Genomic DNA, 24,058 nt, shown 5'->3' with positions numbered 1-24,058 from the left:
TTGAACTGCACGCAAATTTTGAGGTTAGTCCTGAAAAAATGTTTTCAAAAATATTACAACACATTTTAGTATAGTTAAACTTGAAAATTAAAAAAGCTTTTGTTGAACACAAGAAAAAAATGAAGACCTGGCAACTTGAATTAGCAACCACGTTTTTAAGTTTATCGCTTGTTAGTTACCTTACCAACGTCTGCAGACGTTGAATGAATGTAAAAAGAACGGATTATGCTAGTTGGGTATTGGAGGCGCCAAAGCCTAAACTTTCTGGAAGTGTCCTCTGAATCACAAGACATTTATTGCACTAAATTATCTGAAGCAATTGAATATGAACAAACGATTTTTATCATGGCGTTCTTGGTACAAGAATACGGTATGCTAAAGAAACTGTGTTTTTCCACTAAACCACATGAGTCATTTAGTTACAGAGTCATTTTATTGTTGGCTATTAATATTTTCAAAGAATAAATCAAGTGAAGCTGAAATGAAGTAGCCAACGTTGCAATTGTTTATTTTGTAGAAACGTCTAGGGCAGGGGTTCTTAAACTTTTTGAGCCGCGCCCCCTTTTGACGTGCCATCCAAACTTGCGCCCCACCAAACTACAAAATTAGCAAACATTAAAGTGTAATGACTACAGGAATTTATATTTAGCTTTCATCTATGTGAGGGATGTATTGTTTTTCGGAAACCAAAAGTTTAATTCGAGGCTTTGTAGCTGATAATGCACACCTCAGATCGGCTTCACAATCAATAAGTTTGTTTCGATGTTTTGTTTTTATGTTCAAAATTGTAGAAAAGCTACTTTCGCACAGATAAGTGGACGAAAACGGAAGAAGTGTGCGCATCGCCACGCTACCCACTCCCTTGTATATGTGCAAATGTTTAACCAAAAAATCAGTTAGTGGCATTGCTTCATAATCGTCTTTTGCAGTGGAGTTACACTTTATTTCCAAGAATTCCTCTTGCAAACCGTCGGGAAGAATGTCCTCGTTAGCACGAAAGGGATTTCTTGTCATCTTCCATTCTGGAAGGTCGGTGTCACCCAAGTCTGGGAAATAGCGTTCGAATTCTTTTTTCAAAAGCTCACCTTCCAGTTCAAGTTGCTTTTTGTCAAGTGCAGTATCTAGGTTGGTAAATGAAGCTGCATTTCCTATTTGTATTCGGCGGTGCCACAACCCCAGCTTTGCCACAAATGCTCGAATGGAATCATAGCTATTAATCCGGTTAGTATTTCTGCCCTGTAAGAGCAGATTTAAGTTATTGAGGGCCTCGAAAATGTCCACGAAATATGCCAACTCCAGCTGAAACTTCTCTGATGAAAATGGCAGAAGGAGATCTTGCTTCCCATGACCTTCCAAAAATAGCATCAGTTCATCTCTCATTTCATACACGCGGGCTAACTGATTACCTTTCGATAACCAACGAACAGATGTATGGAAGAGGAGAGTCTTATGGTTCGAATCCATATCCTTGCACAGCTTGGTAAACAGTCTCATATTGACGGCACTGGTTTTGACGAAGGTGACGGCTCGTATGATTACTGTAAGCTTATCTTTCATTGCAGCTGGTAGAGTCCTGGAGGCCAGAGCCTCACGATGAATCACGCAGTGAGATCCAATGGCATTGGGACTATTTTGCTTTATCCTGGCAATAAATCCACTTAGTCACACGCGTTTAGTCACATAGTTTGACATCGCTCACGCCCCCCTTGTGAACCTTTCGCGCCCCCCAAGGGGGGCGCGCCCCCCAGTTTATGAACCGCTGGTCTAGGGCGAATGGAAACTTTACACTGGTTCGGTATCAAGCACGTTATCGCGTTCGCGTTTTGTTGCTCCTGCCTTTTTCTAGACCTCTGCTCCGTTTGGCATAAACGAACTTGGCAAACTGTTGGCTACACTTCTGACCAACCCTGGTCTTAAATATTCATAGTATACTTGTACGGTATCAGAAAATAATAACAGCATTAATAGCCTATTATAAAAATGTAAAATTGTAGCAAAATGATGGTATACATTTGCATAATTTTAAAGAAAACACCGAAATTGTTATGAATTGGCACAACGCGGGCAATGCTTCTGACCGATGTTAGCCAACCACACAACTGTGTTTTGAAGCAATACCACATGAAAAGAGGTTTGTGTTAGCAATTTTAAAGATTAAAACAAATAAACCTGAAGTAAAATCTTTAAGACCTTTTTGAACGCATGATAAGAAATAAGTTATTGAAATTGATGGCGTATTGTTGGCAACATGTTACACATAATTGCCAATCTTGTGCCCTCACATCCAGCATATAGCCGACATTGCAATTGTTTATTTTGTGGAAACGTGTAGGGCTAATGGAAACTTTAAACTGGTTCGGTATCAAGCACGGAATCGCGTTCGCGTTTTGTTGCTCCTGCCTTTTTCTAGACCTCTGCTCAGTTTGGCATAAATAAATTATGTTGGCAAACTGTTGGCTACCCTTCTGACCAACCCTGGTCTTAAGTATTCATAGTATACTTGTACGGTATCAGAAAATAATAACAGCATTGATAGCCTATTATTAAAGTGTAAAATTGTAGCAAAATGATGGTATACATTTGCATAATTTTGAAGAAAACACCGAAATTGTTATAAATTGGCACAACGCGGGCAATGCTTCTGACCGATGTTAGCCCATCACACAACTGTGTTTTGAAGCAATACCACATGAAAAGAGGTTTGTGTTAGTATTTTTAAAGTTTAAAACAAATAAACTTGAAATAAAATCTTTAAGACTATTTTGAACGCATAATAAGAAGTATTGAAATTGTTGGCGTAATGTTGGCAATGTTGGTAAAATGTTGGACAAAATTGCCAGCCTTGTGCCAACATACCCAGCATATAGCCAACGCTGGCCCAGCAATCAATGTTTGCTGGGAAATGGAAGAATTGAAACACTGTCTCAAGTGATCAATATAATGTCTTTAATCAAACTATAAAGTATTGACTAGAACTGTTTAAAGCATGCAAACACTGTTTGTATGTTTATTTTTACAAATTGTGTATTTTTTGTATTCAGTGTAGGCTAATATCTTATACGCTTTGACCCTTGTTGGCTACTATGTATTAATTTGATTAACCAAAGGTGCTCGTTGACAAGCCTACCGGTAACAGGCTATTTGATTATTTAAAAAAATACATTACTAACATAGTATTTTTATGTGCACTTTTCAGCTATTGTAACTGACAATCTTGCTGTGAATCGAAGGTTTATGGTAAATTTGAGTGGGACGAAACATCTTGAACCAGTTATTGCAAATCCAGCCAATCCTGAAAAAATTCACTGTTGTTTTCATTCGCCGTATCTCAAAAGTTTAACTGTTGCTTTGTTTCGGTGACTCGTTTCACATATGATGGGACGCTCATTGTTTACTTTCATTTAGTTTATTCTTTTCGAAACAGCAAATAAAAACAAAACAGCAAAATGTTGCTTCTGGCGTATGCTTATGAATTATGATGCATTTAATTAACAGGCTGACAATGAAAGGAAAATAAACATTTTCTGTCATGACACTCTTTTATGTGGTTCCAGCTGTCTACTGCAGTGCATCTGTAATTATACTGTAGATCAAATGTGAAATAAAAATCTGGTATTATTACAGTTTTTGCACTTTTTTGAAATTGCGTGCATCGTTGACTATATATATTGTGACGTCACATTTGCAATGCATCCTTTATGACGTCACCTAATGACCGACGTAAAACAACTCTGAATTTCAGGGTTTGAATATTGTAACAATTTTAAAATCTTGAATGATTTTAAACACCAGTGGTTGGCCGAGGTTGCGAACGCAAAAGTTGGACCACTCATGTAAAGCCGCATTTAAAGACTCCAATCCTTCTAATTCAGTGATCCATGGTTAAAGGTTTTATATTCTCTATTAAAATTAATTTTCGTGATTTAAACACATTTCTATCTAAAAAAAGGTAGCCAAGTTATCAAAAGCAAAAAAAAAACAATTTTAAAAAAGGAAGGAGAACGATTGTGACAGTTCATCCAAAAAAAATAAAGCTAAAGCAGTAAAACAGTTGATATATAACAGTGATAATAAATACGATACAAAAGATCCAAAAAGGTCTGGCAGCACTGCTTTCGCAAAATTAAACAGTAAAACAGTTTAACTATTTTTTATTTACTTTGAATTCACAAAAAATAAATATTTAATCTGGCAACACTGCAAACAAGCAACCTAATTTGAATTCTTCATTGGAATTATTTCATAAAAATTGATAAGTGAAGTAAACAAACTTACTATTGTTGATGTTTATCGACCTCAAGTTGAAGAACATAAACAAACCTTGGTTTGATAATATTATAACCATTTTGTTGATGTTACGTCACATGATGTAAACAAACAATTTGTTGTATTTTTAACTCAACCAAACAAAATTACTGGGTAACATATAAATATCAACAAATAAATAAAAACATCAACGATCCTTGTGCGTGATGTAATCGCGGAAGCCAACATCGATCTTTAACTTCTGTAAAAGACAAAGGGAAAATAATTGAAGTTGATTTAATGTTAACAAAATTATTTGTTATAACGTTGATACAACGTAAACAACTCTCACTTTATTATCCAACCGATCCAATGCTTTTTGTAGCTTGGATCTTTCCTTCATGTTCGGATCTCTCCCCTCCCCATCTCCAACATCGAGAGATCGCCACATCTCAACTTTCTTCTCAATCTTGTGCAACACCTCGATGACGTCATCGACAGATAGGAGGTTGCCAAGGAGACGCATTTCAACAATCTAAACACAAATTAATTATGATTCAGCAATCAAACATAAACAATTTATTTATGTTTTGAACTTTTTGTTTATTTATGTTATGTTTACAAGAATTATTAAAGTAATTTGCGTTCTTCTGGTGACTATTTACTAGGTTACCTCCTGATGTTAAAGATGATAACTAGCTTTTTGTATTTCCGACGTTTCGTCAGTCAGCACGACTAACTTTATTAAGGTGGCTTAAACAGGTTAACAGAACCTGTTCAGCAACGATGGCATAACACAAAAATATACTGATAAAATGAATAAAGTAAAGCAGCAAGAATCAGAGTTAAAACACGCAACAAGATACCTAGATGTTAAACTGAATAAAGTAAATGCCTAAAACCAGTAGGTTGCTTTCCAACAGCGTAAACTTATCATCTATAGTTCCACCGTCAAGAGACGTTGAAAAGACATCAGACAAGACAGAAAAAAGATCATTTATCAGTATGTTTTTGTGTTTTAGCCACCTTGATAAAGTCAGTCGTGCTGACTGACGAAACGTCGGAAATACAAAAAGCTAGTTATCATCTTTAACATCAGGAGGTAACCTAGTAAATAGTCACCAGAAGAACGCAAATTACTTTAATAATCAAATGCCTGGTGAACAGTCTCTCTCTCTGTTTTTACAAGAATTGTTAGAAAATGATTAAAATTGGAAACTCGAACTTACTTTGTCATTATGATTCAACAATTAAACATAAACAATTTGTTTATGTTGTGACTTTGGTTTATTTATTTTATGTTTATAAGAATTGTTAGAAAACGATAAAAATTAGAAACTCGAACTTACTTTGAGAAACTTGTTGAAACTCAGACGTTAAAACAACGTAATGCAACGTTGAATCAACGTAACAACTGACCATGAATCAATGTAAAAGTTGGTTATGAAAGTTAAACATTACTTACGGATCCAGGCATCGATTTTATCGCCTCCTTCAATGGACGGAATTGATTGGAATTCATGAGGCATCCGGCCAGATTAAGGAATTTAACTCGCGTAGGCATCGACTTGAGGAATGACGTCACAGCATGGATGTCATTCTGAGTGTCAGAGTATTCCATCTCTATCCACCCTTTATAAAAACGATGTCCTGCAGTGACTGTCACTTCCAAGTCGTTGCCTTCCCGCAGAATCTTTGTGATGGCGAAGATGGAGCGACCATCATTGCGAAATGCTGGAGCATGCGAGATGGTGGAGCAATTGTGATTATTGTGATCTAATAATGCAGGAACAATATCAATTGATATTAGCTCGGCTAACCAGGTTGTAGTCTAAAACCAAAGTTTGGTTTTGAGCATAAAATAATGAAACATTGAACACAAGTTGTTTACTAAAGAACAGAATATTAATTTATTTATCTCTAAAACAAAAATATCAACAACTTATTTTGAACAAAACTTTCAGGTTTGAGTCAATGTAGTTTAAAAATAACAGGAGTAGACTTTTGTTAGCTGGTCACAAAATCACAAGTCCTGTCTTCAACGGCTTCGAAGTTTTATCAAATTAGGACAAAATAGTTAGGCTAAATTTGCAGGTGGAAACTAAACTTGTGTTAAAACATTAAACGAACCAGAGCTTGCAAATTAAAATAAACTTTGATTTCTTTGTCGATAAATCTTCGAAGTAACTCTAGAACTTGACCATGAAAATTTCCAAATCAGCCATTTCTTGCTGCAGCTCAATCAAAGCTGATGCTTTCTTCAAACTCAAGAGGAATGGTAAAAAACAAACTTTAAAACATTTGTCTGATGAAACCAAGCAGAATGATGACAGAATTGAAAGCTAAACCAACTATTTTTCTTGTAACTGAATCAAAGCTGATCCTATTCCTCTCTCTTCAACGACTGCAATGTTAAAACACTTAGCAAAGCAAGTTGGTCTATAGATGGCAATCAGAGATAGGATGTTTGATTAGGTTTCGGCTCTCAACAATCTTCTCAAAAATATTCTGGAGTATAAATTCTGCAAGTATACAGATGAAACCGAGTGGTTGAAAATATTTATTGGAAATGACTATAATTCGCATCTTTACAAGTTGTTTACCATTATTTTATCTATTCTAGTCAGTAAGACAATTGCGAAACGGGTACTCTCTCTTGTATCAGCTTAGTGGACCCATAAAGAGTGGCACTACCGCGCTGTTGTAAAATCGACAGCTTAAGTTTCGCTATCTACGTTCAAAACTAAAATTTTGTCTTACAAAAAAATCTAGAATTGAGGACACCTCAAGTTTAGTAAAATTGAAAAAATTATTTGTTTGTGGTTACTCCGATGGAAAGATTTTTTGATTTGTACCAAATAGGTAGGGGTATTTATGACGTATGGTACCCTTACCCTAAAAAATTGAAACAAAAGGTTTTCAACTTATTTGATTAGTATTGGGTGTCAGTATTAACATATTCAAAATCTTAAGGGATCCAACTTCCGGAAAGTGGTTATTTTCAAGATGGCTTCCAAGATGGGCGCCAAACCATTAAAATAACAGTATTTTTGGCCATAACTCGGTCATCATTTGACCAAAACATGTAGTTTTGGTGTCTATATCTAGGTTTTTATACCCTGTAAAGTCCGTGAGACCATTCTTAGAGTTGTTGAATTATCTGATAGCCTATAAATTCAATATGGCAATCCAAGAAGGCTACCAAAACAATTAAAAATGAACAATAACAATGTATTGGTTATTAAAAAACCCGGTGAATTTCTATAAGTTATATATTTGGGTAAACTAAGCAGGCAGAAAGAGTTCATACGATGTGGTCATGCAGACTCTTGACTAAATCCGTGTAAAAAAAGCACATAGATCAAGTATTACCAATTGATTGAAAACTATGACCGTTATGTTTGGCAACGATCGCAGTAGTAACCTGGACAGTCTAGGGTGGTCCTTATTTGTCAACTTTTGAATTTTTAAGCGGGCGCCCTCTCAAGCTGTTCCAATTTGGTTAAAATGGAAAACCTCAAATTAAAAAAAAAATCATCGACGTCTAAGGTGTGCTCAAAGAGCTTAAACTTTCTAAGCATAACGGCTTAAGTCGGTAATAGCATTGAGGCATGGGTGCACATGTGTTACTGCACTTTCATTCTACTGGGGGCTCGCATATATCAAATGAGAAGTTAATAACGATAGTTATTATAGGGGGATCCTTATTTCAAATCTTTCAAACTATAAAAGATTTTGGCATTTCTTTTCCACGCCGTGATCACGAGATAGACACGCCGAACACATGTGCAGCCAAATCGTACTGAGTGATGTCACAATGCTATGTCTGCACTCTGCGCCGTGTTTTGCCTGCTGAGTAGGATACTGAATATTGTAGCAGCCTGATTAATAATAATATAGGCTAATACTAATAGTCTTGTTTTTTCATGTACTGTAAGCGTTAATGGCAGAATCTACAAGAAAACAGTCTGAGATATACTTAGTTGGGCCAGTGAAGGATGAGTTTACTGGCTCAAAATTGCCATCTGTGCATGATGCTCTCGCCGTGTAGCCTACTTTTACCGGATAAAGATCATGAAGGAAACAAAAAGGGAGGAAGCTAAGCATACTATCCAGAAACTTTTCGCATACTGGAGCCGAGCAAAGATTCCAGTACGGGATGAAAGAAGAGCAATTAAGAAGTTGGATGGTCTTATCACAGCATGGGAGAACCTAAAAAAGAATAAGAATAGAAAGACCGACACGCAGAAAATGAATGAAGAAATCTTCACTGCAGAGTATCCAAATTTGTTTGATGTTTCTCATGGCAATGCTCTCAAAATGATTGACATTCAAGAGGACATAGAATTTTTGGTTGCTCAACGGGAACCTGGCAGGAGAGGGTATATGGCAGGATTGGACAAGAAGCTGAAGAAAAGAGAGAATAAAAAGGCAACAAGAGTGAAACAAATAAAGAAACGGAAAACTGCTAGTGACGAAGCCAGGAAGGAACTGTTTGATAAAGTTGTTCTAGAGAGCAGCTCTTCTTCAAGTGAAGAGGATTTACAAGGAGACGAAGATTTCATACGATCTTCAGCATCTGACTTCAGACCTTCACCTCTTCAAAAAAACGTGGCAGAAAATTTTTTTTAAACCAGATGTCCTTGCTTCTCTTGACAGAGGTAGGATCAGCGATAGGCATGCAGTTCACACTGTAGCATCTGTGCTATCTGCAACAGGTTTGAATCTTTCAGAATTTGCTATTAACCGCTCTTCTCTTCGACGATATCGCAGAAAGTATCGTGAAAATAGGTCAAGGGACCTGAAAGCAGCGTTTCAGAGTTATGGAAAACCACTAACGATTCACTGGGATGGAAAGCTGATGCTTGATTTGACAAGAGATGAGAAAGTTGATAGACTGCCCATTATAGTTTCTTCTGATGGCGTTGATCAGCTTCTAGCAGTATACCTAAACTTTCATTTGGAACAGGACAGGCCATATGTGATGCCATAATCCAGACTGTTGATGAGTGGAATATCAGGGAAGACATTAAGGCCTTCAGCTTTGACACCACAGCAGCCAACACTGGGCGACTTAAAGGAGCTTGTTCACTTCTTGAAGCAAAGCTTGAACATGATGCTCTGTATCTGGCATGCCGCCACCATATTCGTGAGATTATACTTGAGGAGGTGTTTTCGTCTTGCTTTGGCCCTTCATCTGCCCCAGAAATACAGCTATTCAAGAGGTTTAAGCAATTTTGGCCTAAGATTAAGCATCATGACTACACTCCTGGAATTCAGGATGAAGTTGTACTGGCTGAATTGGATACTGAAACTCAGCAGAGGGTGCTGTCCTATGCCAAGGAGCAGCTAGACAGCAAACATCCCAGAGATGATTACAGAGAACTTGTCGAAATCACGATTATCTTCTTAGGGGGATTTCCACCTGAAGAGATAAGATTCATGAAGCCTGGAGCCATGCACCGAGCAAGATTTATGTCTCGTCTCATTTACAGAAGATATTCATCTTTCAAAACAGTGGATTTTGTCTGACTAAGCGTGAGCTAAAGGGTCTCAAAGACCTATGTATCTTTGCAGTGAAGTTCTATATTAAAAGCTGGTTTTCTTCACCTCTTGGAATTTCAGCTCCAAAGAATGACCTCCAACTAGCTAAAGAATTGTTGGCATCTGGTGACCAAGTATCACTCACTGCTCTAAAGAAACTGAAACGACACTTTTGGTACCTGTCTGAAGAAACTATTGGATTTTCATTCTTTGATGCCTCCATTTCCTTAGAAGACAAGAGAAAGATGGTTCAGGCATTGGTTGAACAAGGAGCAGAACATCCAGCCGAGCAAGTCAGTTTGTCAGACCAAGACATACAAACGAAGGAGATCCCTGACTTCGTCACAAAAAACACGAATAATTTCTTTGAGACTTTGAGTATTTCAACTTCATTTCTAGAAGAAGATGCTAATTTATGGTCCAGTTTGCCAGCATTTATTGAGGCCAAGAAAACTGTTGGAACACTTCGTGTTACGAACGACACAGCAAAGAGGGGTGTAGCTCTCATTCAGGAATATAATGGGTTGCAGAAAAAGTCAGAGGAACAAACACAATTTATCCTCCAAGTAGTGGCTATGCACCGAAAGAAACTGCCCCACATAACTAAAGCTGTTCTTGTTGAGAATCAGAAAGACAGACTATTGTAGAAGAGTAAAGAGACATTCGTCATTTTGTTTTTTTGTAGAACATTTGATAACCGCTAACATTTTGTGTTATCATATTAATTGGATTCAGCCACGTGAAATTTCGTTTGCATTGAGCATACCTTAATTTTCGTTTAGAATAGAAAATATTTTACAGTAAGTGTTTTTACATCAAGTGGAATCAATGTAAGGGGCGCCCATACAATTTCTTCCAACTTAAATTTTTGACTACATATAAGGACCACCCTACAGTGGACACACTGCGCTACAATACATTGTTCAAGAAAATTACAACAGCCAAGTCCTTTGTTCACCCTGAACATTTGCCACCTACATCATCCTCTATCAAACTTCACTACCTCAAAGTTGACTACCAGATTATGGTCTGGAAGGGTAGGGTACAGACGATGGTATGGATGCTCTAGGCTGGGGATGGAAAGTAGACAATAATCAGATGGTTCCAACCATGACGGACACGAAAGCTGCCCCGGACGCGAAATTTTTTTTCCTACGAGATTTCTGTCTCATTTGCATATTTTGGTAAAAGTTTGTATTAAAACCGTGTGAATGCAAGATTTTCTCGTTGGCTCGGTTGGTTCAGTGGTTTCATCCTCTGCCTAGTGTTCGTAAGAATGAGGGTTCGACGCCCGTCGAAGTCAAACTTTTTTTTTTCTTTAATTAAGTTTTTGCGGTGCACAAGAGCTTTTCAAAAAAAGTAGGGTTAGGGAAAGCTTATATTTTATTATCATTGCAGAATTTCATTGGCAAATAGTTATTTCGCAATCTGAATCAACCAATCTCTCAAAACACTTTCGGAAAATCTTACTTTTAGAGTGACTAGAATCAATGAGACAGAAAGCTCGTGGGAAAAAAAATTTCGCGCCCCGGACAACCTACTGAACATGATACACTGCAATTGCAAATCGTGTCCACCTCACTGCAGTTGCCGGAGATATGGGCTACCATGCCTTGCTTGATGTGGAATTGATTCCTTCTGGGAGCAGCTCAGGTAAGCTGTACGGTCTTATCAAAGTTCATAAAAAAAATAATCCCGCGCGTCCTGTTGTATCCATGATTTCTACCCCTGAGTACGGTTTGGCAAAGTTTTTGGACTCTATTATCAAACCTTATATACCGAATGATTACATGCTCAATTCTACTAACGATTTTTTGGAAAAACTCAATAAATTCCAGTGTGCTACCACTGATGGTTAGTTTCGATGTAAAGTCATTATTCACCAATGTTCCTTTAAAAGAAACTATAAACATTATCGCCAATTGTATTTTTTCGCAAGATCAACCCAACCAACCACCTATCAAAAAAGAATTTTTTATAAAACTGTTGCACATAGCCACCGAAGGTATGTTTTTATACAAAGACAAATATAAACAAATTGATGGTGTGGCAATGGGCTCGCCTCTGGGTCCAACGCTTGCTAATTTCTTTTTGGCACATATTGAACAAAAGATTTTTTTCTGAAACTGATGTGAACTGCCATCCTAAATTGTACCTACGTTATGTTGACGACGTTTTTGCTATATTTAATGATGATAATTCTTGTATGCAGTTTCTCAACATTCTCAACTCGCAACATCCTAATATAACTTTCACGGTAGAAAAAGCCAACCAGACCATTCCCTTTCTCGATGTCGAAATTAAAATTAATAAAAACAAATTTGACACTTGGGTTTGGCGAAAACCAACCAATACCAATCTCCTTCTCAATTTTAATGCTGTATGTCCTTCAACCTACAAATCTGGATTAATTAAATGCCTGCTCAAGCGAGCACAAGATATTTGCTCTAATTTTGATAATTTTAATGTTGAAGTCAATCGTTTACGGTCTTGTTTTATTGCGAATAACTACCCCACATGGTTTTTCAATAAGGTGCTGAGGGGGTTTTTGGATTCACGTTCTACGCACTCTCAAGCGGACGAGCGTGAATGGAAAAACTGTCTTACAGTTCCCTTTGTGGGTAAAGCATCGAGACGCTTTGTCAGTAATATGTCAAGTTTTATCAAAATGAAGTTCAACGTGGATATTGTTCCTGTGTATAAAACGTTCAAAGTTGGCTATTATTTTCAGCTTAAATCTAGGACTCCCTCCTGCTTGTGTGCAAATGTCGTGCACAAGTTCACTTGTTCGCATGACGCGAATTGTACATACATCGGTATGTCTACGCGGCATTTGGCCACGAGAGTGAGGGAGCACTTGGATTTAACTAATTTGAACAAGCAAAGTGCCATTAAAGATCACATATTCGATTGTCAAACATGTTCAAATAACAAACCATCCTTGGAGTCCTTTAGAATTATGCGTGAATGTTTCACCGAATTCGACACTAAAATCCACGAGGCTTTGCTAATAAAATCATACAATCCTCGCCTCAATGCACAGTTGTTTGCCTCAGGTGCTTCTTATTTATTCAACGTCTTTTCTTGATACGTCATATGATGCGTCTTTGCCTGGTGTAATTTAAACTCCATGTGATGTGCCTTTCTCCTATGTTCTGCCGTTTCATTTTGCATTTCGTTTTTCAATTCAGTGTTTAGATCAGTTATTCATTTTCATTGTAGATATGATAAGCAGTTATTTTTTGTTACTTGATAAGGGCTAACGTGTGTATGGCCGAAAACGTTTGTAGCTTATAGTTTTGTTCAATTTTAATCGATTATGTTAAATGCCGTGTGGTTGCTTGGTTGTATATGTCTGTGGTTGAAGAAAGTGACCTCTTTACCAAAATTGTATCATGTTTAGTACTACGTTCTTGAGAAACTTGATCGTATCTGGTATATGACAAGGATTGTCAACATACAATCGAAAATCAGAAATAGGAGTGATGACATGAAATCTCTCCTCTATTTTTCGTAATCTCTGCTCCCCTTCTTGCCATGGAACTTCGACTGCAGCAGGCCATAGCTCTGGTACAATAATTTCCAAGCTCTTCACAGAATTTTCATTGTTAGTGTCCACCATCCTGCTTCCAATGTTGTCAACTAAAGCTTGAATAAACCGATTACGATCAAAAGAAGGGTAGTCTCTACGTCGAGCTTTGATTATATTATTAGTTGTGCCTTTAAAGGAGTAGTTTTTTGTACTTCCGGGACTCAAGTTTTAACAACTTCATCAAACGAATACTTTCCTTCTTGAATAGCTTTTTTTATTTGAAGTAGAGAATTAACAGTCCATTGACATGACGATTAGCTACTACGAAGTTGATATTCCCAGTCTGGAGAGTTTCTGACAAAAGTGATAATTGGCGATTGCTATCAACTTATGTTCGTGTTTTTTTTTGCAGTTCTGTTGTGAAAAAGCTGTTAAAGTGTTACTTGTTCAGTCGAGAAGTTGTTGTTCAGCCAGAAAAGCTGAAAAATGGAAGCTTGAACGAGCCCCCCCTACATCAAGCCTTTTCGTATTTCGGGGGGCTCAGCCCCCCCGAGCCCCCCTCCCAGGAATGCAACCCTGTTTGTGTCTTCTGAAGACATATGTTGCAAAAAAGCTCTAAAAACGCAAATTTTACTGGCATTTAAACATTTTATGTCCGATTTTCTTCGTTCGAATTTTAATTTTGATGATTTGTGAACATTCAAAAAAATACTTTGAAACAAATTATTTTTCCTACAAAAAATGCAGTATTTTTCATATTCATACTACATCAAGCGATTTTGAGTTTATTGTGATGAATTGCACTGATAGGTTCTCCACATGCGGTCATGGCTGCTTAGCATCGCAGTATCTCTCATGACAAGTCAAGATGAATGAAAGCATAAAATAGTTGTTGCGTCCCAGCCAGCAAATCATTTTTTTACATTGATTCAACGTTCGCAGATTGATTGTCTGGTTGAAAGAGCTCTAGTTTATCACATTCTTTCCCAGCCAGCAAAATTGGTCCTTTTTACATTTATTCAACGTCTGCATACGTCGAATCATTGTTGAAAGTGGTTGATTTACTGGCTGGGTTAGAAGTATAGGTAACACGATTTCCAGTCAGCTGTTTTTTCAGGTGTTTCATTTCATGACATAGAGTGTAGCTTTCATTTCAACCTGCCAAAATGTTTTAGAATCAGAAAAAAAATCATTTTTGATACTTTTCAATGTAGCTAAACGTTGAAACGACATAAAAGCCAACTTTTCTGCCTGGGCTGCTGCTTTTTGCTAAATTTCCCAGACAGCAAAACCGGTCATTTTTCAGACGTTGAATCAATGTAAAAATGGCGGGTTTTTCTGTCTGGGTTAATTTGAGTCTGGCAATGTCGAGACAATGTAAGAATAGTTAATTTTACTTTTACAAGATTAAAAATGAAATGTACCACAATTCTGGATCAACACACAAATGATCGTGGAGTTATGAAAAGTTCAGTTTACAAACATTTAGCGAAACACAATGCTCGCTGTTCTGTTGTAAGTAGTCAGGTAGTGCTTACGCCAGGCAGATCGCTCCTTCTCAACTGTACATGTCATGAATGGCAATAACATACATAGTTTCAACAAGTGCTTTGTGCAAAAAGGCATATTGCATTTGGAGCGACCATCACAAACTTTGCCGAGATTATTTCTTTTTTTTGAAATAACCCGTTCCTCTGATGTCGTCTACACATAATGGTACAACGCTTTGTGGATAGCTGTGGTTGATGATTCGGTTGTGATTAGCCCTGTTTTTCTTTTCAGAAGTAGCAAAGTGTAAATACTAAACTAAAGTAATGGATCATTCCTAGTTTCCAAAGTTTGCTTTTCATGTTTTGAACACGTCGAACCTTCGTAAAAACTGGTCAACTTCACTTGCCGAGATTGTGCAATGACGCAACAAAAACTGCCTGGATTTAGATAAAACGATAAATTGCACTAGGATTTCTATTGCGTTTAGTTCTTAGTTTAAATGTGTGATTGATGATTTGACTTGCGGTTGACTGCGGCCACTGTGTATACAATAGCAGAAGCGATGAGTCACTTCGATGCCGATTGCCAAAATATAGGAATTTATACAAAATTTCTGAACAACCTGTGACAAAATGCTTATTGTGAACAACATAATGTTCCAAAAATAACCAAATTAGGTTTAAACAATGCTCAAATGATAAAAAGTAAAAGTCAAGAAATATCAGCGTTTTAGGAAAATTCCTACTATATAAAATTTCAAAACTAGTGAAGGGCGGGACCATCAGGTCCCGACTGATAACAGGTCGAGTTAAGTTGAAATTTCTTGACTTTTCCTAAATATTACTAGTGAATTTTGTAAAAGTCGCTTGGTTTCCTGAGCCGGTTTCCTGTGATTTTTCACGTTGATGAATCTTTGTTTTCACTTCACAATTTTTTTTATTTGAGTAAAAAGTAGCTTAATTTCATTCATCAAACTTTATGCAAAAAGTGGTACGAATGTATTTAATTAGTCTTTTTTTTATAAATTCGTGCGGTCGCACAGAGCAGGTTCTTATGATTTTTCATCTTGAATCTTTGTTTTACGACTTCACTATTTTGTGTTTATTTGAGTAAAACTTTCAAAGTAAAAAATTCTGGAAACTTGACACTACTGTACTTACATTTAAATTTATTTTCTTTTTGATTTTCATTGTATTGGAGTTTTAGACTAACTTTAGCCTACTTTTATTTACCTGCAGCAACGTTCCAGGTTTTGTACATCAATTCCTCAAGAAATATTTGCCTTTTTTCCATTTTTTCATCTAAATTATAAAAATTTGTCAATAAAATTATGATTTGTAAACGTCACTTCAATAAGGTAGCAGAACTATAGTATATGCATTTATTTTAATTCTTAAACAAATTATCAAATGTTATTAAAATAAAACAAATGTTACCAAATTGCAAATGCATCTTCATAGAAGATTGCTTCAATAAATTTCCTGATGATTTATTGGTGAATATTCGTATTTTATAATTTGTTCTAATAGTAGGGGTGGGCAAATCCAGGTCGATTTTTCGGGACCCATTTTTTCTAATGCCATTTGGGCTGGTAAACATGAATCCGTTGATTTTTTTGCTCTATGACGTCATAATAGGTTGGTTCAGTGGCCATTTTCAAAATGGCGGCCAAAAATGGCTATTTTGCTCTCAGGACATACGAGTGAGACGAATATACCTGTGCAATATGTCTAAACATATGTTTTGAGGGTCAAAAATTACAATAAAAGCACTTTTAGCTACCTGGCATGACACCTTCTTGTATTTTTCTGCAGAAAAGATCATTTTTAGGTTTTTATTTGTGTATTTATTACGCCAATGATCGTTTGAGCTTCTTGTTATATGCAACCATGTTACCAGGAAGATTGAGAAGGCACTTTCAAACTGCATGGAAGTTCACGGATATTCGTTTTTGTACTTTTAGTTCGTGGCTGTTGTCAACTTCCGCAAACTTCGTTCACTGAACTTCACACATGAAGCGAAAATGGCGCGCGAACTTCCGTCAGCTCAAGAAAATCACTACAGGACTCGATGACACACAGAAAGCTGCCAGTCACCGTCATTACGATGTTAAAACAGATCACATTACAATCGTTGGAAATGCTGGTGATAAAATGTCATTTACTACTAGTTACGTGGAAAATTTGAGTCATTCCGGGAAGACGGAGCGAAAGCGTACAGTTTCAAATTGAAAACCTTAGCTGTCCTCGCGAACTGCACTGTGGAGGATATCAAGAGTCAAATTGACTTTTGGATGTCTGACTGGGCGGCTGGTTGTAATATTTTACTGGACAAACTGGACATAGACACCAACAAGCGATTAAAATGTTGTGCTCACATAATAGCCTACTGTGTGTTGACCACGGCATAGATAAAGTGTACAAAAATGATGAGCAGAAAATTGGATTGCAAAATCTCTTACCACTAACTGTTGGTGAGAAAGTCTTCGGCTCCCATGGCACATCAGTTCATACCTTAGGACTCATAGCACTCGCTAAGTTGTTTTCGCCAAGTCATGCGTCTCACAGTGTTTCACTTTACAATGACTATACACAGTGGATGGAAGATAATAAAATTGATCACCGAGGATTCAGAGGATTTGTATCTAACCGATTTGGGCGTATTGCAGATTTAGCGCGGTTGTATTTGCAACATCGTGTGCACATAGATGCGTTCTTTAACCAAGGGTTAGACATCAACAGCAATAAGTTGGTGCTTGCAGTTGCCGCATACGCACAGAATGAATGGTTCACTCGATGCTCAGAAATCTACACCAAAATGGGAAATGTAATCATATTCCCTCTGATGCAATTTTTGGGCATTGATGAGACTGACAACAAGGTGCGGCATGACGACAGAAATTGGAATGGAGTGAAGTTTTTTTCTTATCAAAAATTGAATGTGATGAAAGAAGTGAGAAGGCGAACCAAGTGGTCTGGATAAGTTGGAAGCTGCAGTGATGGGGGAGGTTATTGATTCTGTGGAGAGGAAACTTTCGGCAGTTGAATTCCTGTGGCAAGATGTAAACGTGGGCGTAAATAGAGAAGCACTGAAGCAGGCACCACTGACAAATTTGGGCTGTGAGTCGCAGTTTGCAAAATTTGACAATCGTATAAGAGTTACAGGTGGGAGTACGTCTGTTACTACACACTCGCGAAAAAATGTGGTTGTTACAAATGGCTTACTGGTGGACTCCAGCTTTGAACAAAAATCTGTATTGGAAAAGAAAGCACGCTGGAAATGGGCAAGATGCTCAGAAGAAGTCAACAGCGTGAAAAAACTGGAATCGGACTTTCTGGCTACTGTGGAGGCAACAAAACAGCTTTCACTGATTAAAAAAGCAGATCTAAAGAACAAGAAGACACAGAAGACCTTACGTCAAATCGACTTGTGCAAGTTGCGTGGCGGTCCAGTTACAAGTACATCGCTTGATTTATTGGAATGTTTGAGTGGAAAACAACTTTTAGCCGAAGTTAGCCATCTTCGACTAACTATAGCACCCGAAATTCGACAAATGAGACGAGTTAAGGCGGCTGACAGACGATACCGAGTTGAAAAATTTGGTGCAGAAGAACTGAAGTCCTCCATTAAAAATGTACTAAAGCCAGTATCCAACATTACGACGACTGTGGACTCTCTTTTGAGCGGAATTACGTGAACTGGCATGTGTAATTATGCGGGAATGATTGTCAATGAGATATCCGTATGATTATTTTCTGTTAGATGGTGAAACACACTAAAAAATTTTAATTTTTCATGTAAAAAGCGTTTTTTTTTTCGTACTTTCAGATGATATCGCCACAGCAATGCAGTGAATCGCAAAACTGAGTTAATTTTTAGAATCTACGCCCCAAACAACCTATATTTAGACATATTACATGACCCATATGATCAAATCTTCATCTGATTGATGGAAAATATCAATTTTTCAGCGGCCATTTTGATAATGGCCACTGAACCAACCTAAAATGACGTCATAGACAAAAGAACTCATCGGATTCTTATTCAGAGAGAAAAATGGCCATGAAAAAATTGGGTCCTGGAAATACTATTATCAAAATGCCTTTATTTGCCCACCCCTACTAATAGGTCTCACAATGCAGAACAGGTTTGTATGACACGTGGCTGCAAAACTGTCAGAGCGATAGCTCAGTTAGTTAAGCGTCGACTCTGTGTAGGCTATAAGAAACCGTAACATTAAACTAAGCTGGTTCGCCTCTCGGGGTGTGCGCTTGAGAAACGCATTTCAAGGACAGCTATATATTTAGCGGCACCAAGTGAATGAAATGCTTGACAAACAACAGTTTTTGTCAAACTCGGTGGCCGCTCAAGCTTCTTCTGTACTAGTATGCGATACTGCCATGATTAAGCTCCCAAAGAAGTTTTCTCAGTTTGTGGATAAAAATTCCACAATCACTCAATTAAATCCTATAATGATTTCGAGATGATTCGAATATATTTCCTTTGCATCGATGTTTGACGCTAGGTGTAATAAAAATGTTTGGTTTATTACTTCGATTTCAAATAATTACGTTTGGTTTGTTGTTGTTTGTCACCGTCGCAAACCGCTTTTTAGTCAATGATCTTTAAAAATTTATGACAAAGTTGCTTCAATGCGTGATGATTTTAAAAGTGTTCTAATTATCGTAACCTTGCAAAATTACGTTCAAAGGCGATTTAATTCTGTTAACAACCTCAGTTATTTAAGCACTGTTCAATGAGCTTGTGAGCAATAAAATATGTAGGGAGGCACTTGGTCACGTACTACCCCATAACAAAAATCGAGAAAAAGAGTGTAATTTTTCTTAATTTTTAACATGATATTAACCTAATCGACAGCATTTGGCACGCAAAGTTTCAGCTGTGGATTTTAGGGGTAGAAATGTTTTATGTGTTTCGTCAAAATCTAAGACAATAATGTAAACCACCAGCCCATTTAACTACTCAACACTTAAAATAACCTATTTCAGATTGATAGAAGTATGAGTTACAATGTGCCTTGTATACCACGCATAGGGAAAGGCTTGGACACGTCAGACTTTTGAAATTTAACTGTGAGACGACATAACATTAAACAAACTTAGTAAATAAATCATTGAAGCCCTTTTGTGGTCGGAAAGAAAAAATCATTTAAAACGTGACTTCAATTTGAAATTTAAACTTGTAAGAAAATTTTATAACGATATAATATTCTTATAATATCAACATTTAATTTTAATGTTGGAATAATATATGGGAACAAAACCAACAACAGAAAAAAGTGACAAAACTGTTTAAGCCCATCTTCATACGAGCTGTTTTCGTACGCGGAAAGCACGTCACGGGCTATCTTAGCCCCGTGCAAATTAATCGTTAATAACGAAACTATGAAAATCACAGAAGAAAATTTTTTGCAAGATAATAGCCATGTGTATTGTGCGTATAGAAATTAAATTTGTACCCAAAAAATTTATTGAAATAAAGTGTTTAAGATGAAAAGACGTCAGAAAGTCGTTTTTATTCTACTTTCCCAAAAATAGCTTCAAAATTGAAATTTTTGAATTATAACATAAAGTAATGCTAAACTAAACAAAAAATTACTTTTGCTCATAAATATAAGACGTTTTTAGGCGTTTTTACATTTCAAAGTAATTGCACTAACATTTATATTGCAATAACATTAACATATGTATAACTACCATTGCACGAAAATGTCTAGCTACCTGAGACGAAATACTCATTGTGAAGGGCAGGAAGGTAGAAAAATGACCAGTGTAGGTTTAGAAAATTCGCAAAGAACAAAAACTAAAAGTCAAGAAATTTCACATTTCTAGCATATTTCCTTCTGAGAAATATTTCACTACTAGAGTGGGGCGTCCTCATAAATCCCCGTGTCGCTACAGATTGGGTTAAGGCGTGCATATGATGTACCAGTAGACTTAAAGCATATATGTAAATCAAAGCACATTTAAACAGGGCCACCAAGCCTGATATTATGTCAACAACATGTTTATTGAGATATTTATTGGTTATACGATAATATTACCAGAAGAGCTTGGTTGGTGGGAAGATGACGGCGTTTGTGATGAGGTAGATGCACTTAAAGGTAGTTGGGTTGTTTTGGAGGTTGAGTTACCTCTAAAATTATGATTAACTTTAAATTTAATATAAATGTAAATATAATGAAGTTAAATGACTTCCCTTGTTAGGTGAAATAAATAAACTTTAAAACTAAATTATTTAATTTATTTTTTACTTGTCCTTAAAGATGTAAATCTGCGCTTCAACGGTTGAGGTTTTGAGTTTTGTGAAGCTGAAGATGAAGCATTCTGAGATGATGATTGAGGTCGATTTGAAGCGTTGGGCGATGCAGTCAGTTGTTGAAAGTCTTGAAAAAGTGAATGGTGAAGGAGATCTAAACATAATATACTGTAATATGTTTATATTATACTGCAGTTGCTTATAAAAGCTTTTGGTGTGGTTGCCACAAGATACACTTTTCAACCATGTTTATTTATTACTCAGTTTTGTTTGAAATAAAAAAGATTGACGACAAATACAACTCAAGCATTTGGTGAATGACATGATTGCGCACATTATATTTTCGTGACTAATAAACATTTTCGCTAAACAAAAGCTCTATTAAACTTAAACATGGTGTTACCTTACAAAATGACACAAAGCGGTAAAACTTGCAAACACAAACTACCGAATAACTGACCTAAACAAAACCTCTACTTATGCTGCCAACAACTCCACAAGACAGCCAGATGATGACAACTAATGAACCAATACATAACAAACTTTCATATTAAAGCATTGTGATCGGTAAGCTTGCTACTGAGCTGCCGGGAAGAAGGAAGATGTGTGACGACGGGCGACGTGTCACAATGATGTAATAATCCAGAGAGCAAAATTGTTTCTTTTTACATTGATTCAACGTCTGCAGATGGATTAACGTCAAATGCACAATATTTTTACATGGGAATTATATTTGAAATGATTTTACTTTACAAAGATCAAAGGACGTCTGTTCAACTCCCATCCAGGAAATATTTTTACTTTACAAAGATCAAAGGGCGTCGGTTCAACTCCCATCCAGGAAATATTTTTAGACAAGGCACTTAATGACGTTGTCTGAACGTGGCACGCAGATCGGCTTTGTTAGATTTTCATTCATTAATTTCAATCTTCAACCATCAAACATCTGTCTAGCTTCTTGCAATGACAACTTTTGTTATACCTTGAGTAGGCTACAAGCCAAGTCTTATTTGGCACTGGACACTGGTTAGGAGGATCACAACTCCATCATGTAATGCAGCTTGCTATTAAAACAGTCATATACAAGTGATCTCCTACTGTGAAGTACAGCGCGCTTAATGCAGCTGTGTCGCTAAAGCGCTGTGAAGAAAAGATTGCCACCAATACAGGTCCCACTCAGCACGTAACAAACAAACAATGATTTTGTCTTGTGTAGGCTAGCAATCACCAATATTTTTCGGCACAGGGCCAAGTTCGCCATTTTAACAGCGTCGGTGGGTAGAATATTTTACGTATTGAAAATACAACACGTATAAAAGTAATCACGTTGGGTCAGACTTTGGGAAACGCTGATCTATCGATCTAAACAATATTCCTACATGAAGCGATTTGTGACGTCAGAAATGTTGATTGCATAAGTGTTGACTTAGATTCATTTGGAAGAACTGGTTGACATCAGAGCTCGATACACCTAAAACGATGTTGTAAAAACAAAATGAATAAATTTATTATTCTTGAAATAATCTTAGAAGCCTTTTTGCTAAGTGCAGTGCCAACAATTTATTCCCCATAATACAATACACTGCTCTGAAGCAGCTGTGTGATGGAAGAGCTGAGAAATAAAGATTATCGATGCATATGAGCGATCACCGAGTCAAGTGGTTCCCAAAAGTGATAAATATCTTTCACTTGTAGCTGACAAGAAAGCACATACTGTATTGTATATTGTTCCTTGTCACAACATAGTCACAACATATTTAGTGGTTAGCGCGTTAGCGTGGTTAGCGCGTTAGCGTGGTTAGCGCGTTGGGCTCGCAGTCGAGAGCCTGCATGTTCGACTCGAGCCACCCGCACTTGCTGTTGTTTCTCTGGGGAAGAAACTTTACGATAATTGCGTCTACCCAGTGATCGATTTCGAGTAATGGGTAGTACCAAATTTAAGTCATAAGTAGAGTAGACAACCGGAAACAGACATTGCCGTCGGCTGCAGCGTGCGTCAGGTGTACGTCGGAAGGCGTACACCGATGCATAGCGCTCAAGTTCGCTTTCTTGCAATGCAGGATAAAGATAAAACAAACAAACAAACATTATCCAATATTCCTACTTAAGGAAACTTGTGAAGACAAAGTTGATGCTTGCGTCAGTGCTGACAAAGATTCTACTGAAGGACGTTGGTGCATTGCAGTGCTCGATTGATCTGTAAATTTGAAAAAATAATTTGTTGTTTGTGCGATAGATATTATTTAGTTACATCAGACAAACAAGCAAATATTGTTTATTGTCACAATGTACTCGCTGTGTAACACCTGTGTCTCTTCCAGCATAAAGATAAGAAATACAAGATCTATCAATTATAATAATGAATTTCTCCATAAAGTTGACAAATCATATCTTGACTTGGCCTGTTATGATGAGTAAGAAACTCTATGATAAGATTTGTTATTAGTGGTACAAGTCTAACAAGTCTACAAGACTGCAAGATTATGACAACTGATGATCCGGTACGTAACAAATAAACTTGCAAAGGTAAGCTTGCTACTGAGCTGACAGGAAGAAGGAAGATGTGTGACGATGGGCGACGTGTCACAATGACGTAATATTGTAATAATCCAGAGAGCAAAATTGGTTCTTTTTACATTGATTCAACGTATGCAGATGGATCAACGTCAAATGATTTTACTTTACAAAGATCAAAAGGGCGTCGGTTCAACTCCCATCCAGGAAATATTTTTAGACAAGGCACTTAATGACGTTGTCTGAACGTGGCACACAGGTCGGCTTTGTTAGATTTTCATTCATTAATTTCAATCTTCAACCATCAAATATACATCTGGCTTCTTGCAATGACAATTTTAGTTATGACTTGAGTACAAGCCAAGTCTTATTTGGCGCTAGACACCGATTTGCAGGATTATATGAGCATATATTTATTAGGAATATAAGGTTTAATTATCGAGTCCAAAAATT

At 37.0% G+C, this 24,058-nt stretch overlaps 2 protein-coding genes across 2 annotated transcripts in view; both read right to left on the bottom strand.

Annotated features, from left to right (window-relative positions):
- Positions 1–850: 850 nt before the first annotated feature.
- On the bottom strand, positions 851–1,494 carry LOC145785982 (protein FAM200C-like). The gene is made up of 2 exons (XM_082597677.1): positions 969–1,494; positions 851–861 (listed from the first exon to the last, which is right to left on the bottom strand). The coding sequence occupies exons 1-2, from the start codon at positions 1,492–1,494 to the stop codon at positions 851–853; spliced, it is 537 nt and encodes a 178-aa protein (XP_082453803.1).
- A 1,916-nt stretch (positions 1,495–3,410) lies between these two features.
- Positions 3,411–24,058, bottom strand: part of LOC145785963 (uncharacterized) — a 32,799-nt gene continuing 12,151 nt past the window's right edge. The window contains exons 12-17 of the mRNA XM_082597659.1: positions 23,196–23,288; positions 21,087–21,245; positions 16,045–16,113; positions 5,711–6,021; positions 4,598–4,780; positions 3,411–4,507 (exon numbers count right to left, since the gene is read on the bottom strand). Of these exons, the coding sequence (XP_082453785.1) occupies positions 4,454–4,507; positions 4,598–4,780; positions 5,711–6,021; positions 16,045–16,113; positions 21,087–21,245; positions 23,196–23,288 (869 nt within the window). The 3' untranslated portion in view covers positions 3,411–4,453. The remainder of the gene's footprint in view (positions 4,508–4,597; positions 4,781–5,710; positions 6,022–16,044; positions 16,114–21,086; positions 21,246–23,195; positions 23,289–24,058) is intronic.

Source organism: Aplidium turbinatum, chromosome 2 (genome assembly GCF_918807975.1).
Source record: "Aplidium turbinatum chromosome 2, kaAplTurb1.1, whole genome shotgun sequence".
Taxonomy (NCBI): domain Eukaryota; kingdom Metazoa; phylum Chordata; class Ascidiacea; order Aplousobranchia; family Polyclinidae; genus Aplidium; species Aplidium turbinatum.
Note: the sequence above shows the minus strand (reverse complement) of the source record. Positions and strands in the feature narration are given on the sequence as shown.